The sequence below is a fragment of the Hyla sarda genome, chromosome 1 (assembly GCF_029499605.1).
Source record: "Hyla sarda isolate aHylSar1 chromosome 1, aHylSar1.hap1, whole genome shotgun sequence".
Lineage (NCBI taxonomy): Eukaryota > Metazoa > Chordata > Amphibia > Anura > Hylidae > Hyla > Hyla sarda.
In genome coordinates this window covers 454,477,670-454,494,455 of record NC_079189.1, presented here as the reverse complement: position 1 = coordinate 454,494,455, position 16,786 = coordinate 454,477,670, and the positions used below count along the sequence as shown (strand labels likewise).

At 38.6% G+C, this 16,786-nt stretch overlaps 1 protein-coding gene across 4 annotated transcripts in view; it reads left to right on the top strand.

Annotated features, from left to right (window-relative positions):
- Nucleotides 1-16,786, top strand: part of TMEM132C (transmembrane protein 132C) — a 595,756-nt gene that overhangs the window by 493,230 nt on the left and 85,740 nt on the right. For all 4 annotated transcript variants that reach the window (XM_056533693.1, XM_056533685.1, XM_056533701.1 and 1 more), the window contains one exon: nucleotides 7,150-7,293. In XM_056533693.1, the coding sequence (XP_056389668.1) occupies nucleotides 7,150-7,293 (144 nt within the window). The remainder of the gene's footprint in view (nucleotides 1-7,149; nucleotides 7,294-16,786) is intronic.

Genomic DNA, 16,786 nt, shown 5'->3' with positions numbered 1-16,786 from the left:
GGAAAAATACTATGATACAAATTAAAAAATATATCATACAGCTACGTGTATCATTTATTGACCAAAGATTATTTGTGCCTTGTCAGCAAACTGGCCATATATATTACACTTGGCTGATCAATTGTGATTCAGATTTTTTGTCTATATATTTTATTTGTCAAATTATCAAACCAAACTGTCAGATTGGCCATATGGGGAAATTTATCAAAACCTTGGCAGAGGAAAAGTTGACCAGTTGCCCATAACAGCCAAATAGCTTTTAATTTTTTTAATTTTTTTATTAAAGGCTTCTGAAAATTTAAAGAAGCAATCTGATTGGTTGTTATGAGCAACTGGTCAACTTTTCCTCTTACAGCATTTGATAAATCTCCCTAATAGTTTAAAGGGGTACTTCGGTGGAAAACTTTTTTTTTTTTATCAACTGGTGCCAGAAAGTTAACCAGATTTGTAAATTACTTCTATTAAAAAATCTTAACCCTTCCAGTACTTATTAGCTACTGAATACTACAGAGGAAATGCTTTTATTTTTGAAACACAGAGCTCTCTGCATAATCATAAGCACGGTGCACTCTGCTGTCATCTCTTTCCATTTTAAGAACTGTCCAGAGTAGGAGAAAATCCCCATAGCAAACATATGCTGCTCTGGACAGTTCCTAAAATGGACAGAGATGTCAGCAGAGAGCACTGTGTTCCAAAAAGAAAATAATTTCCTCTGTAGTATTCAGCAGCTAATAAGTACTGGAAGGATTAAGACTTTTTAATAGAAGTAATTTACAAATCTGTTTAACTTTCTGGCACCAGTAGACTTAAAAAAAAAAAGTTTTCCACTGGAGTACCCCTTTAAAAACTGTGTCAAAAAAAGAAGAAGAAAAAAAATGCATTTGATCTTGCTGGGGAGAAAGGGTATGCAAAGTAACTCTTGCACTTCTTTTTCCAACTAGTTTTCAGTCAGTCTTGGAAACTGACTGGGAATATATGCCAAGTCAGAGATCCCTCCAGATGGAAAGAATACCCATATGTTGGGCAAATACAGTAGTTTTACTGAAATTGTTGACTTTCATTTAAAAGGGGACTTCAGTGGAAAATACTTTTCTTTTTAATCAACTGGTGCCAAAAAGTTTAAAAGATTTGTAAATGACTTCTATTTAAAAATCTTAATCCTTGCAGTACTTATCAGTTGCTGTATGCTCCACCGGAAGTTGTATAGATCTTCTCTGCCTGACCACAGTGCTCCCTGCTAACACATCTGTCTGTATCAGGAACTGTCCAGAGCAGGATAGGTTTGTTATGGGGAGTTTCTACTTCTCTAGACAGTTCCTGACATTAACAGAGGTGTCAGCAAAGAGCACTGTGGTCAGACAGAAAAGAACTATACAACTTCCTCTGGAGCATACAGCAGCTGATAAGTACTGAAAGGATTAAGATTTTTGAATAAAAGTAATTTATAAATCAGTTTAACCTTTTGGCACCAGTTTATTTAAAAAAATTGTTTTCCACTGGAGTACCCCCTTTAAAGTGTTGCATATGGAGGATGCGTGCACTTTATAGGAACTAGCTGACTAATTATTTTGAATACTGTGAGGCTTTTTTAATATTAGAGACACCTCCTTTTATTGTAACCATCATGATATGTGGCTTATAATTAACTATTAAAATCCAGCAAGAATAAAAACTCATAAAATCATAATGGTCAACTTGATAGATATAATGCAACATATTCCTACCAAGAGATTTGTCACTATATAACCATATTATACCTGGCGCAGTAAGTAGCTGGTTCTGTTTAGTAGCTGTCATTCTACTCTCTCGATCAGCTTGAGTTAATGTTAAATTAACCTAAATGAGTCCCACTTGAATACTTTGCAGCTTACATTTGAATGGCAATTGTCTACGAACCAGTGCTAAGAATTAATTGGCTTTATCCCTTGGAGTACCATAAGCTCCAGTGTAAGGAGCAGCCATAGTGTTGTTTATAATAATGTCACTCATACAAGGTATTAGTTGTATTAGCTAGCGGGAAAGTGGGACAAATCTCCTTTGTAGTGTCTACACATGGACTGTAGGTGGTATGCATATATTACATCTTCATACTAATTAGTAACATGTAGTGTCAACCTTTTTCGATTATTACTATTTTCAGCATCCCCCCTGGCTAGTTAAAGAATACAGTACATAAAAGTATAAATGTTGTTTTAGATACACTTCAGAATGGATTGTCATGTGTGTATATAGAAGAAATGACTACAATTTTGGCCATTATGTAACCTTTATCTTGCACATATCAGCACTTCCTCTCTAGCGCTATTTCTAGTTATCAGTCTCTTCTAAGGTTTTAGCACATGTGGTACCTCAAATAATTACCTTGTGCGTTTTTGCTGTAAATGGCCACAAACGCAATAAAATGTAAATTTTTACCACAATTTACATCATTAGCATAATCACAGTAATACTATTTTTACTCAGATTTTGGCCATTCACAGCAAAAGTGCATGCAGTAATTAGTTGTAGTACCACAATGTGTGAATACAGTCTAAGCTAGTGGGTAGAGATAAGCTGATTTGATTTCTGACATACACTGCACACAGAAGAAAAAGAGATTCTGCTTCCCTAATATACTCTAAAAACAGCAGTATATGGGGGAATTTACATGTAACAGAAATTTTGTGTATTGTATCTGCTGATTTGTGCAGGTACATCTGCAGTGGGTCATAGTTATGGGCAAATTAATGAGATTTTATGCCAAAATTAAGACATTAATAGCCGTAAGTTGAATCATTATGGGAGGACACACACTACTTTACATTGTAGTGCAGTCACTACTTTATATTGTAGCAGAGAGTAATTTCTTCAGTGCTGTCACATAAAAAGATAGAATAAAATATTTACAAAAAAGTGAGGGTTATACTTACTTATGGGAGATATTTAGGATCCAACTGATGAGTGACCCTTCCCAACTGTTTAAATGTAATGATCCCCCCCTTTTGACTGAAATGACTTCCCTGATATCTGACTATGACATCAGACTATGACCTATCCCTTCATCCCTGCTCTGCACAATCTCCCTATCTATAGGCTCCAAACTGTTATAAGGCACAGTAGGTAGGTAGATAGGTAGGTAGCCTGGTTGGTATCTAACTAGGTAGTTAGGTAGCCAGGTATGTAGGTAGGGAACTAGCCAGGTAGGTAGGTAGCCAGATATGTAAGTAGGTAACTAGCTAGCTAGGTAGTTAGGTAGCCAGGTATGTAGGTAGGTGTGTAATTAGGTAGCTAGGTAGCCAGGTATGTAGGAATCCAGGTTGCTAGCTAGGTATATTGGTAGGTAGGTAGCTATTTAGGTAGCTAGCTATATAGGTAGATAATTAGTTAGCCAGGTATGTAGGCCAGCTATGTAGGTAGTTAGGTAGTCAGAAATGTAGGTAGGTAGACCCATCTATGCCTTCCTACCAGGCATAGGGACATCTCACACTGAAAGGAACCTTTCAGCTGTATATGCAAGTAAGCCACGCAAACAGCTCAAAGCATTGCTCACTCACCCTCGGAATAGCAGTGGCGAGCGGCAGCCTTTTCCACCAACCAAGCCCTCGGACCACGTCCGAATGGACTGTTCAGTCAGTTCCCCTCTGTTACATTCTATCAAAAATTTGTTCCTTTCACAAATCTCACAAAACTATCATAATTCATTCATGTATCCCCATGTGAACTTTTTAGAATGCTATTTTAAAAAACGTAATGGAGGGGGCCTGGTGAGGAACAAAATGCTGTTTTTACCTTTTTTTTTGTCAGAAAATATCTGACTATAACTTATTATAGATTTAACAGCTTGTATGTATTTTGTATGTCATGAAACATTGAAACAGCATCTGACCCCCTGAACAGAGCTTAATTGGAGCTTTACATTTGATCAAAATATTTATTGCACAAAAAATGTGTGAAATTGCAAATATCCATAAGATGCGTGTACCCTATCTGAGCCAGCCTTGTGGAATGAGAAGTGCCTCAGGTTGTAAAAAAATCAAACACAGTTATCTTTGGTTTTATGAAGGTATTTGGCTACAGCTGACCTTACAATTTTCAGTTCTTTTCCATCATGCAAATATATTTTTATCGGGGAAAAAAATGCCTGGTATTTGTAGAATGGAATTCAATATAAAGGATATTTTTATTTTTTTACATAATGAAGCAGATTGATAATATCTGCACATTTTCACATAGCTAAGAGTTACAGCCATGAAGCTACTGCATCCACTTCAGAAATGATCAGGGGAACATAATAGTCAGAACAACAGTGGTGCATAAGCTAAGGTAATAATCTAGACATCTCGCATTGGACTTAAATATTTTTAAAAGGCTTTAAAAAAAAAAAAAAAAGCTTAAAACACTTCCATGTGTGGATTATTATGACTTGTATTCTATTTCTTGACCTAATGTTCCGCTTTCTTCCTCATTCAGTCATTTCTCCTCATGAGGTGTTATTTTACTTATCACACTTATGTAAACTGTGAAAACTGAGGTATTGTGTCCAGATGGTTAAGGGACATCGTAGTGGTCCTGTAAACGTGAAGAGTACATTAGATATAAAAAGTTTTAAGAGGATATGTTGTTGAGGAAGACAAGGAGAATGCAGTAGTTTGCATGTTGGGTTACATGTAAGAAAGCCAAGGGCATAGTAAAGGTAAAGTTACTGAGTCGCAGGCCATATACTGTAGCCCATTAAAGCGGTACTCCAGTGGAAAACTTTTTTTTTTAATCAACTGGTGCCAGAAAGTTAAACAGATTAAGATTTTTTAATAAAAGTAATTTACAAATCTGGAAGAAAAGTGCAGAAGCCAGCGGTATAATAAACTTCAGCTTTATTCGTAATCCATATAAAACTTCGACATGGCGTCTCAAAATACCAACGATAAAACCTCCTGGGTAAGCAACATGACGTGTTTCAGGTCATGTGACCTTTCATCAGATGCATCTGATGAAATGTCACATGACCTGAAACGCGTCATGTTGCTTATCCAGAGGTTTTATCATTTGTATTTTGAGACGCCATGTCGAAGTTTTATATGGATTAGGAATAAAGCTGAAGTTTATTATACCGCTGGCTTCTGCACTTTTCTTCCTGAATTGGAGGTCTTCTTGCCTTGCGGAGGATCGGGTGAGTTGAAAATCCTTGTTATTATACATCATTTACAAATCTGTTTAACTTTCTGGCACCTGTTGATTTAAAAAAAAAAAAAAAGTTTTCCACTGGAGTACCCCTTTAACCCCTTAAGGACTCAGCCCATTTTGGCCTTAAGGACTCAGTCAATTTAATTTTTACGTTTTCATTTTTTCCTCCTCGCCTTCTAAAAATCATAACTCTTTTATATTTTCATCCACAGACTAGTATGAGGGCTTGTTTTTTGCGCGACCAGTTGTCCTTTGTAATGATATAACTCATTATATCATAAAATGTATGGCACAACCAAAAAACACTATTTTTGTGGGGAAATTAAAAAGAAAAACGCAATTTTGCTAATTTTGGAAGGTTTCGTTTTCACGCCGTACAATTTACGGTAAAAATGACATGTGTTCTTTATTCTGAGGGTCAATACGATTAAAATGATACCCATTATTACATATTTTTCTATCATTGTTGCGCTTAAAAAAAATCACAAACTTTTTAACCAAATTAGTACGTTTATAATCCCTTTATTTTGATGACCTCTATCTTTTTTATTTTCCGTATAAGCAGCGGTATGAGGGCTCATTTTTTGCGCTATGATCTGTACTTTTTTTTGATACCACATTTGCATATAAAAAACTTTTAATACATTTTTTATAATTTTTTTTTTATAAAATGGATTAAAAAAGTAGCAATTTTGGACTTTTTTTTTTTTACGTTCACGCCGTTCACCGTACGGGATCATTAACATTTTATTTTAATAGTTCGCCCATTTACGCACACGGCGATACCAAATATGTCTATTAAATTTATTTTTTACGCTTTTTGGGGGTAAAATAGGAAAAAACGGATGTTTTACTTTTTTATTGGGGGAGGGGATTTTTCACATTTTTTTTACTTTTTTTTTACATTTTTGTAAATTTTTTTTACACTTGAATAGTCCCCATAGGGGACTATTCATAGCAATACCATGATTGCTAATACTGATCTGTTCTATGTATAGGACATAGAACAGATCAGTGTTATCGGCTATCTTCTGTTCTGGTCTGCTCGATCTCAGACCAGAGCAGAAGACGCCGGGAGCCGGAAGGAGGATGGTGAGGGGACCTCCGAATGGCGTTCTGAATGATCGGATCCCCGCGGGCGATCCGATCATTCATTGAAATCGCGCACTGCTGCAGATGCCGGGATCTGTATTGATCCCGGCACCTGAGGGGTTAATGGCGGACGCCCGCGAGATCGCGGGCGTCGGCCATTGCCGGCGGGTCCCTGGCTGCGATCAGCAGCCGGGATCAGCCGCGCATGACACGGGCATCGCTCCGATGCCTGCGGTTATGCACAGGACGTAAATGTACGTCCTGGTGCGTTAAGTACCATCACACCAGGACGTACATTTACGTCCTGCGTCCTTAAGGGGTTAACCTACCAGTGGTAGAATGTTCTAAAATAGGACCTGTGACCTTTTCTACAAATGATAACCATCATTATTTAAGTGCTGCTTCAAAGATTCCGGTACTTTTTATATTTTTGTCTAGCCCCTCTATTCGCTAGCTAGCAGAGAATTTAGTTTTAGTGACCAATGAGGGCCTAGACAGTTAATATTGGAGTCAATAGATATACTGGACTTGGGTTTCCAGAATCCATTCAATATACTTACTGCAACAAAATTTGTTGCACAATTTTCTAAGAAAGAATGTAGACCACATGTTTAAAGGGGTACTCCGCTGCTCAGCGTTTGGAACAAACTGTTCCGAATGCTGGAGCTGGTTCCGGGAGCTCGTGACGTCACTGTCACCCCCCCCCCCTCACATTGACTTGCATTGAGGGGGTGGGGCGTGAAATCATGAGGGGGCAGGGCTATGACGTTACGAGCTCCCGATGCCGGCTCCAGCATTCGGAACAGTTTGTTCCAAGCGCTGAGAAGCGGAGTACTCCTTTAACATCCTACAATACATTATAGGCTCTAACAATATACATATTTTATTTCTTTGTAGGACACAGAGATATTGAACACTGCTATCCTTACAGGAAAGACAGTAGCCGTGCCAGTAAAGGTCGTTTCAGTTGAAGAAAATAGGTCTGTGACGGATATTTCAGAACTGGTGGAATGCAAGTCTTCAGATGAGGATGTGGTAAAAGTAAGTGGAAGTGTATCACATATGTTAAAACCCTAGTACCAGAGCTAGTGCTGTCTATATATGCACAAAAAATAAACAAATAGGGGAGATTTATCAAAATCTGTCGAGAGGAAAAGTTGCCGAGTTGCCCATAGCAACCAATCAGATTTCCTCTTTCATTTTTAACAAGGGCTGTGCAAAATAAAAGACGCGATCTGATTGGTTGCTATGGACAAATCAGCAATGGACAGGTTTTGATAAATCTCCCCCATAAAGTGGATAGAAAGCATCCCCACTGCCAATCTGTGTATCTGTGAGAACGACAGAACAATTATTTCCAACCACTGGAAACCTGTTCCAGCCAAATAGTTATTTGGACAAAATGGTTTTGCAGAACAATTTAAATAACTGAATCAAAGGAGAAAATTGGGGTTCAACTCTGAATAAAGAGAAGTATATCCAAGCACAAGTATATCTTTGCAAATGATAAATCATGTTTTTGAATGATAAATTCCATGAATGTGCATATCACACGGCTGTATACAGTATGGGAACTTGAACTGCTGTCACAATACTGATGGGAGTTCCTGCTCCAAGCAGGGCTGAAATGTGCCAGATCATTGGAGTGTCACTTTAATGACAAGCATGCCTGTGATACAAGATTAGAAGGCCTATTTACTATTCTTATCCCCGTGTAATTTTTGCCTTAAAACTGTTGTGGTTCTGGACCTGCTGTGGTTCACAGCATTATTTGTTATAGTAACCCTCATGACTACACCAATCGTGTGCAATTCCTTTGTTTGAAATCCAAGATGGCTGCCGAACAAATAGGATAAAGTCCCAAAATGGCAGACGAATATGTAAAAGTCAGGAAGGAAGCACAAGCTAAATTAATAGGGCTTAAATGCACTTGCAAACACCCCAATACACTGATAAGTTTTGAGAACTATAAAATAAATTTTACCTGGTATTTTGGCAACACATTTTTTGCACTTGCAGTTTACCCTTAGAAAATGAACAACCAGTAATCAGTAACAAGCACAGTTATTAATGTTAATAATGTTAACAAGAACAATAATTTATAGCTAAACTTAAAAGGTACATACAAACATCAATGCAGTCATTTATGCATTCAATAGCATTGATCTACCTGATGTTTATATATACTAGCTGAGTACCCGGCATTGCCCAGTTTTTCGTTACTAATCCTTGTTGTGGAGGAAAATCAACAGAGGAAGCTTTTGATTTCATATCCCGTCCTCATATATTGTTGTCATATCCCAACCCCATATCCCGTCCTCCTATCCCAACTTCCTATCCCGAGCTCTTATCCTGACCTCCTATCCCGTCCTCATATCTGTCCTCCTATCCCGACCTCCTATCTTGACCTCCTATCCCGACCCATAATATGTGTATCAGGTACTGAAATATCTCCAGCTGTACAGAGGTTATGTGGGAACATACATTTCCCATTGATTTGCATGAGACTTTAAACAAAAACCCAACCCTCACAAATGGGGGTAGTTAAGGGTTACATCAACTATCCTATATTTTAAGTGGACATATAAGTAACATGTGACCAAGTATTATCGAAATATCTCCAGTCGTTTGGAAGTTATGCAGTAACATATATTTCCCATAAACTTGTATGGGACTTTAAACAAAAACCCCGACCCTGGCAAATGGGGGTGAGTAAGGGTTAAATCACCTATCCTATGTTTGTTGTTGATATATAAGTAACATGTGACCAAGTATTATCGAAATATCTCAGGCCGTTTGGACGTGATGCTGGAACATAAACACATATATACATATACACACACATTGGCCCTGATTTACTAAGAGTGGAGTGTAGGTTTCTTTGTGGGTTTTTATTCCCTACAATTTATTTTCCACTGTATTTACTAAGGTTTCCCTACATTTTCCACTTTCCCTACATTTTGCTTTTTTTTTTTGCACCTGCTCTGATCTGTCTGGTTTTCCTCAGCTGAAAGCCACCACATTTTATGTGGAAACCTTAGTAAATATGTTGGGTTTTTGTGAAAATGTTGGGAACACGCCCCTTTTCTGAGACCACGCCCCCTTCCCCGGTGGCCCACACCCTTTTCAGGTTTTCTTAGCAAAATGGACAGTCAGTCGGGTTTTTTCAATTCTGGCGCAAAATCTGGCGCAGACAGAATTTCTGGCGCAATGCGACAGAATCTGGCACACAACCCCACAAAACATGTCGGGTTTGCAGTAGTAAATGAGGGCCATTTTGAGTTTTATATATATAGATAACATTATTTTTCTCATGTTTACCTGCTCTATAACCCTGTGTATTGGGTTTAGTGCGAGTAAACAGCCTGTCAGTTTCCCTTTTCTTTATATACTGTACCCACATTAATGAACTACATACTGTGCCATCATTATTTAACTATATACTATGCCGCCATTAAGGATCTATACACTGTGCCAGCATACATGAAAAATATACAGGTCCAATATAAATTAAATATAGTATACACTGTGCTTTCATAAATTCCCTTTACACTGTGCTTCCATGAATTTCTAAAATACTGTGCCTACATATATACGCACATACACATATATATACTGGCACCTACATACACACATGCACACAATCACATTACAGAAAAGCACATACAGTACATAGGTAATATACGCACATACAAGCAGACACTTTAACACATACATACAGGCACAAATATACATATAGAATCATATATACACAGACACGTATAACACGGAATATATACAAGCTGATATAGCCAATAGACACATCATACATACAGATACACACATACATTCACTCACTCACATATATACACAATACATTCACTCACATATGTACAGTATACACACGCACACACAGGCACACACATACATTCACTCACTCACATACATACACATAATTCCTTACAGTAAAGGCGCCATCCCTCTCTGCACAATACTAGATAATGACATGATAAATGGCTTCCCCTTCCTGCTGGGAGGACACAGCACCCTGCATTAAACGCACATACAAATCCCCAGCAACAGATCCTTTTACTGCACCTGTCACCCTGCAGCTCCTTGTGAGGGCACTACAGGGGTAGGTGCAGAAAAGGGGCAGGGGCTGAAGCCCAATTTTACTCTTATGTGTGCACATCACTGGTGTAAGTGAAGCATTTCTGTACTCCTTTTTTTGTGTGCTGATAATGTGCAGGAGCACTACATTTATTAAACGGGCGCAGGGCATTTGATACATTTTGTACAGTACACTCTTCACATACACCAAAAAGCCAAGTTAAATCTGGGCTGGTGAATTTTTGTCACTTTTTTGGTCTATTAAAAAATCGTAATCCTTTCAGTACTTATGAGCTTCTGAAGTTAAGGTTGTTCTTTTCTGTCTAAGTGCTCTCTGATGACACGTGTCTCGAGAACCGCCCAGTTTAGAAGCAAATCCCCATAGCAAACCTCTTCTAAACTGGGCGGTTCCCAAGACAGGTGTCATCAGAGAGCACTTAGACAGAAAAGAACAACCTTAATTTCAGAAGCTCATAAGTACTGAAAGGATTAAGATTTTTTAATAGAAGTAATTTACAAATCTGTTTAACTTTCTAGAGCCAGTTGATATATATATATATATATATATATATATATATATATATATATAAAAAAGTTTTTTCCTGGATAACCCCTTTAGCAGCTGGTCTGTACACACTTGAAAAAAAAAAGTGTAAACCCAAAAGTCGCAAAACATAGCTTGAGGTGCAGCGATGTGCCAAATGTGTGGCAAATATACACAGAAAAACAGCTTAAAACCCAATGATAAATGTCCCCCTTAGTTCCTGCTTAAAGTAAAAGTGCAATGTGCATCACAATTCAAATAAATACACACATACAGGAACAGACCTCAATAAAATTAAATTCAAAACAGATTGCACCATACCAAAACAGTATTTACACCCTATCATCCCTGACATCCCAACACTGTTTCCCTACAAGCTTCATCAGGGAACATTGTTAGATTGCGTAGTCTAAGTTTACACTGTCTAAGAATTCAACACGTCTAGTAAATCTGGTCTTTTGTTTCTTTTTTGGCCATTTAGGTTAAAATGTCTGAAAAAAAATGTTTGGGGCTTTTAAGTTGCAAACCATGCACGGTGGAAAACAATGCCACATGCAACTGTTTCATTGGAATAAACAAATGTCTCCCAAAGTGTTAACAGTCAATAATATTTTGTTAATATTTTGAAGTTGAGATATTTTAATCAATATTTACAAGCTTTTTTATTTACACATTTTCCTCAATAGTTGTTTAGTATCAAAATAATAAATAAAAATAAAATGTGAATAAACCACTGTTCTATTCTCGGTAATACTTATCAACATATCAATAGAGCAATAGCACATGAAAAAGCAACTGCTAAAATAACAGGATTTCTGTATTTTATGAGCCACAAAATGAATTGTGTATGTCCCCTGGAAGTAAACAATAAAGATTCCCTCTGAATGATTGCAAGCAGAGATTTTATAACCAATGAGGATTTGATGCAAAAATTATATTGTGTCATATTATATAATTTTAGACCCGTAGGCTTCCTATACTGTTTGTTTTTTTGTTTGTTTTTTAGGTTTCTTTAATTCTTTCAATTTTTTCATGCATTGTTTTTAGTCCTATTGGGAAAATGTAGAGAAATGAATGATGTACTTAGAATATGCTTAATTTTGAGAAAAGCACCATGGGCCAAAAAAAGCACAAAACTTTGTGTGTAGTGTATTTTATTGTTGACGATATGCTTTCAACAAAACATCTATCCGCAGTTTTATTTGCAACCAAAATGCTGGAAAAAAACATCATAAAGAATGCTAAAAAAAAAAAAAAAAAAAACAACAACAACCAAAAACAACAACTCTGCATTATCTGTTCTTCATCTCAGAACAGAAGACTGTACTTCTGGTCTGGTATGTTTAACCTGATACTATTCAAAATCTTACCTGTTGGTTACGACACTAGAGATGTAGTAGCTGCAAACGGTGGGGCACTACTCTGTTTCTGTTCTGTGCTATGCATTTAGCATAGTTGGCCATAGAATGTAAGGACAGGAGCAGGGATTGATGTTTATGCCAACTCCCTGCTTCTGCACCTTACGCTACAGTGCATACTGTATGCATTGCCGTTTTTTCACATAATTCCACTCCACAGTATAGTTACTACCCCTCCTATGACCCCCATAGTATAGTAAGGACCCCTTCGTTTCCCATCATAGTTCAGTGAACACCTCATCTGTGACCCCACAGTAAAGGTAAAAACACACAACTCAACTTTACTGGCTTTCTGGAGGAACCGATTTGTCCTTCAGGTAAGACAATAGTGACATATACGGCCTGGTGGGATGGTCTGCACACTGGGAAGTCTAGACATAGGTAGGGCTATTTACCGTCTGTTGATGCATGTGGGGCAGTACTGGAGGCGCACTGTGGATGGGTAAGTTGCAGCACTTAAGGTGGACATAGTTAAAATAATGCTGCAACAGAACAGGGCAAGTGGCTCCCTGTCCTTTTGCCTCAGTTGGAACTTCCGGTGTGGACAGTATCTCTGTATGGCGCTGCCTGTATCGGGAGCTTAGAGAATAGCAATCACAGGGAGCAGAGTGCTGAGAGTGATTTTTCTTTTTATTGGCCTACCACTTTATAGGGACAGAATGGAGGCATAAAATATATGGGATCTAGTTGCTATATGGGGCCAAATGAGGACCTAATAGTATATGTGGGCAGTATGGGGGGCTTTTACTTTATTTTGGCAGTATGGGGATGCCTACTGCAATATGGAGGCATTATGAGACCTTTATACTATATGGGGGCCTACACCTATATAGGTGCAGTATGGAGACATAACACAGAATAAGGGCCTTATACTATATGGGACAGTATGGAGTATAGTATGTGAGAATATTGGTTGTTTATTTAGTAACAATATAGCAATATTAGTCATTTGTCAGTAGTAATAGTAGTGGCGGTCATGGTGTGGTGGTATTATTTGTCTTTTATGGGTAACTGTTAAAGCGTGTACTCCGGTCCCCGTCCCCGGACCGCCCGCCCCCTCGGCCTTTTGCCCCGGGATCCTGGCGTCTCCCGGTCAGTCACACTAACCAGGAGCCCGGGTTCCCTTGTGTCTGGGACGCGGCTGCCGTGACGGCTGGCCCGTTCATGCGCCGCGTCCCAGCTCCACTCACCTGGCTCCCCGCTCCTTGCGCCATTCTTCTCTGCCTCCCGGCGCACGCAGCCCCGCTCTCTAGGGCACATGCGCGCCGTATTCAGTAAATATAAAGGGCCAGCGCACAGGTAATTGGTGCGCTGGTTCCTCACTTCTCCTGCCTTCCCTATAAAAGGCACCTGCCCCTTCCTGCTCTTGCCGGATCTTTGTGCCCTAGTGCCTCTGAGAAAGCGTTCCTATAGTGTGTATTGCCTTGCCTGTTGCCGAACTCGTTGCTACCGCCTACTCGCCTGTGAACCCTTGCTGCCTGCCCTGACCTCTGCTACGTCCGACTACGCTCCTGCCTGCTCCCTGTGTACCACGCCATATCAGCTGCCTGAGAGGTTGAGTTGCTACTGGAGGATACGACCTGGTGGTTACCGCCGCAGCAAGACCATCCCGCCTTGCTGCGGGCTCTGGTGAAAACCAGTAACCACTTAGAACCGGTTCTCTGGTACAACCTGCGTCATCGCCTCTCAGGTCCAGAGGATCCACCACCAGTCCAGCCGGTACGTGACAGTAACACAAAAAGGGACAGGGTAGCAGTGTGCACATATTTTATTTTCATCATTTTAGATTTGGTTAGTAACAGTATGGTGGTAACATGCGTGGTGATATTTGCATCTTGCATGCTTTTGTTATTTGGTATCTGTGTGACTATGTTTAGTGATATACATTATCATATCATGCATAGAAAACTGTCTCAGCTATGTTAACATATCATATACATTGTGTGTGTATTATTATTATGTACCCTTTACCTGTGGGAGGGAGGTCCAGAATTTGCTCTGGACCCATTGTACTCTATTTATACTTCAGGGTATGTGTATTATTCATGGATACATTTATGATTATTCGATACATGTTTTATTTTCTTCGGAACCACAGAGGATTAGCTGGTCTTCAATAAAGCATTTATTTCAGGTAGATATTACTCCGATGGATCATGTCTTCATGATAAATATGTGAGTGCTGCCCAGTACATCCTTGGCTCGGGGCACAAAGGTTGTTTGTAATAAACACAATGCATTTGATGCAGCTCCAGTCTTCCAATCGTATGATTAAAAAGGGGCTGAAATGCAATACCACTTGTAGAAAATCAAATGACTTAGTGAAGGTTAGTCAAAGAGGGTATGCGAAAACAAGTTCTATAATGAAGTCAGGAAGTAAAGCAGATCAGAATCTGCAGCTTACGCTTTAGGTATCGCACCCACTTCACTTGTGCATTCACGATACTGAGATCTATTTATTGATCCCACAATCGTGTACATGAGAGTTAAAGCCTAGAATAGATAATCACATTGTTTCTGTCTATTTCAGCATTTATTCTATTAGTGGAAAATCTCCACCAACAGTTATAATAGTTTCCTATCTATCTTATAAAAATCTATATGCTATATACAGAATTATTTCTTTCCTTCCACAGACCTTAATATGCTTTTTTTTTCTTGACAAGATGCAGCATTTCCTAATTCAGCACAATTTTATTAAAGGGAAAGAAAAACATTACTTTGTGCCATACACATGGAGATAAGGACTCTTGGGGCTTTTATTTTGAGTAGATTTCAAAGAGGCATATAGGGCAGTCATATAGGGCAGTCAAAAAATTCACCTGGATTTGTCAGGAGACGTGTGATTTAAGTATATCTGGCTCAATATACACTGGCAGGGGTTCACTTAAATGGGCAATGTAAAAATCAAAACGTTTTCATATGTTGTACCTTGACCTTTCCAATATATTTAATTAAAAAAATGTGCCTCCTTTTCATAGAAATCAAGGCTCATATAAAAAAAAGCACCACTAGAGGTCCCCAAACCATGCAGAACAGCATCATCTTTGCCCCAGCTAAAGCACAGGCAGGGACAAAGTCCAGAAAGTGTGGGTAGGACTTGCACTCGTCTGTGCTCACTCCTGTCCTTTCAGACTCCTGCCTGAAAACAGACAGGAGGGAGTTACAAAGTAGCCTGCGGTGATTGGATAAAGAGACCCAGCACAGCACAGCAGCCTCAGGGAGGAGTTGAATGCATGGGAAGTGAGGGCGGGCTCAGTGCTTGCCTAGGACATGCCCCTTCCAGTGGATAGAATAATGAGTGGACATCAGAACAGAGGGATTTGTGAGCCAAATACAGAAGTTAGACACATCAAGAAACATGCAAAGCATCTGCAAGAACAAGTGAGTAACATATATAAAAATTATACTTTTTTCTGTCATATCACAGGTACGATTTAAGACCAGCGCATAAAAAGGCCAGTATTAGTTAATTTCCCCTAACAATCCACAGTAGTTAACACTTTGATACTTGATTGTATGTATCCAATGTCCTACGAGGGGTTACCAGTATGGGCAAAACAGAAGCTTACAATAAGGAGGAGCTCTCATTGTCACACAATAAAACAATGGATCTAACAGTGGCAAAACCTTTTTATAATTCTCATTAATATGAAGATAATAGTATCAACCCCTTGCTGGCCAGTCTACTTTTTGCCTTAATGAACAAGATTTATTTTTATTTTTTTATTGCCCTATGAGGGATTATTTTATATAAGATGAGAAGTGTTTTTGTAATGACACCATTTTGGGGTCAATTTTTTTCTTTTATTTTTTTTATAAAACACACCAAAGCTAACTACCAAAACATCTGTTCTTCTCAAGAAAGATTGGTTAATGTGAACGATGCCTCAATGCAAAGAGCTTTCAGAAGACTACAGACTACAGTTTATTAGTTATCAATGCAGACATACAGATGATTCCAAAGGGCCCAACTATTCCCACCCAAATTTGCACGTCTAGCCAATAAATTTGGTGTCACATTTAAAATCTGTGTACTGTATGTTTGCCTCTACAAAACTGAGCACAACCTGATAACAATATAAAAAATATATAATAAATATTGGCGCTTAAAGGAAACCCAATCTATATGACTATTTAGTCATATAATTTGGGTTTCCTTTTAGCGCCAATATTTATTATATATTTTTTATATTGATCTACGTTTTATAGTAACAGGGAGCTATAATATATTAGGCAGCCATCAGGACCCCTAGGCCAACCACTGACGGGAAGCGCAGGTTTCTATTTCTATCTGTTTTAAGAACCTGATAACAAACATAATATCATGATACACACAACAATGTGGTTTCAATCTTTTTTTTCTGAATGAAAGGAGTATTCCCTGCTAAAGCTTTTATGCCTCCTTTATTGTCTATGTAGCTGCTGGAGATAGCAGATATCTTCATCAGCTTTACAGACAATTTATGGAGGGGTGGTGCAA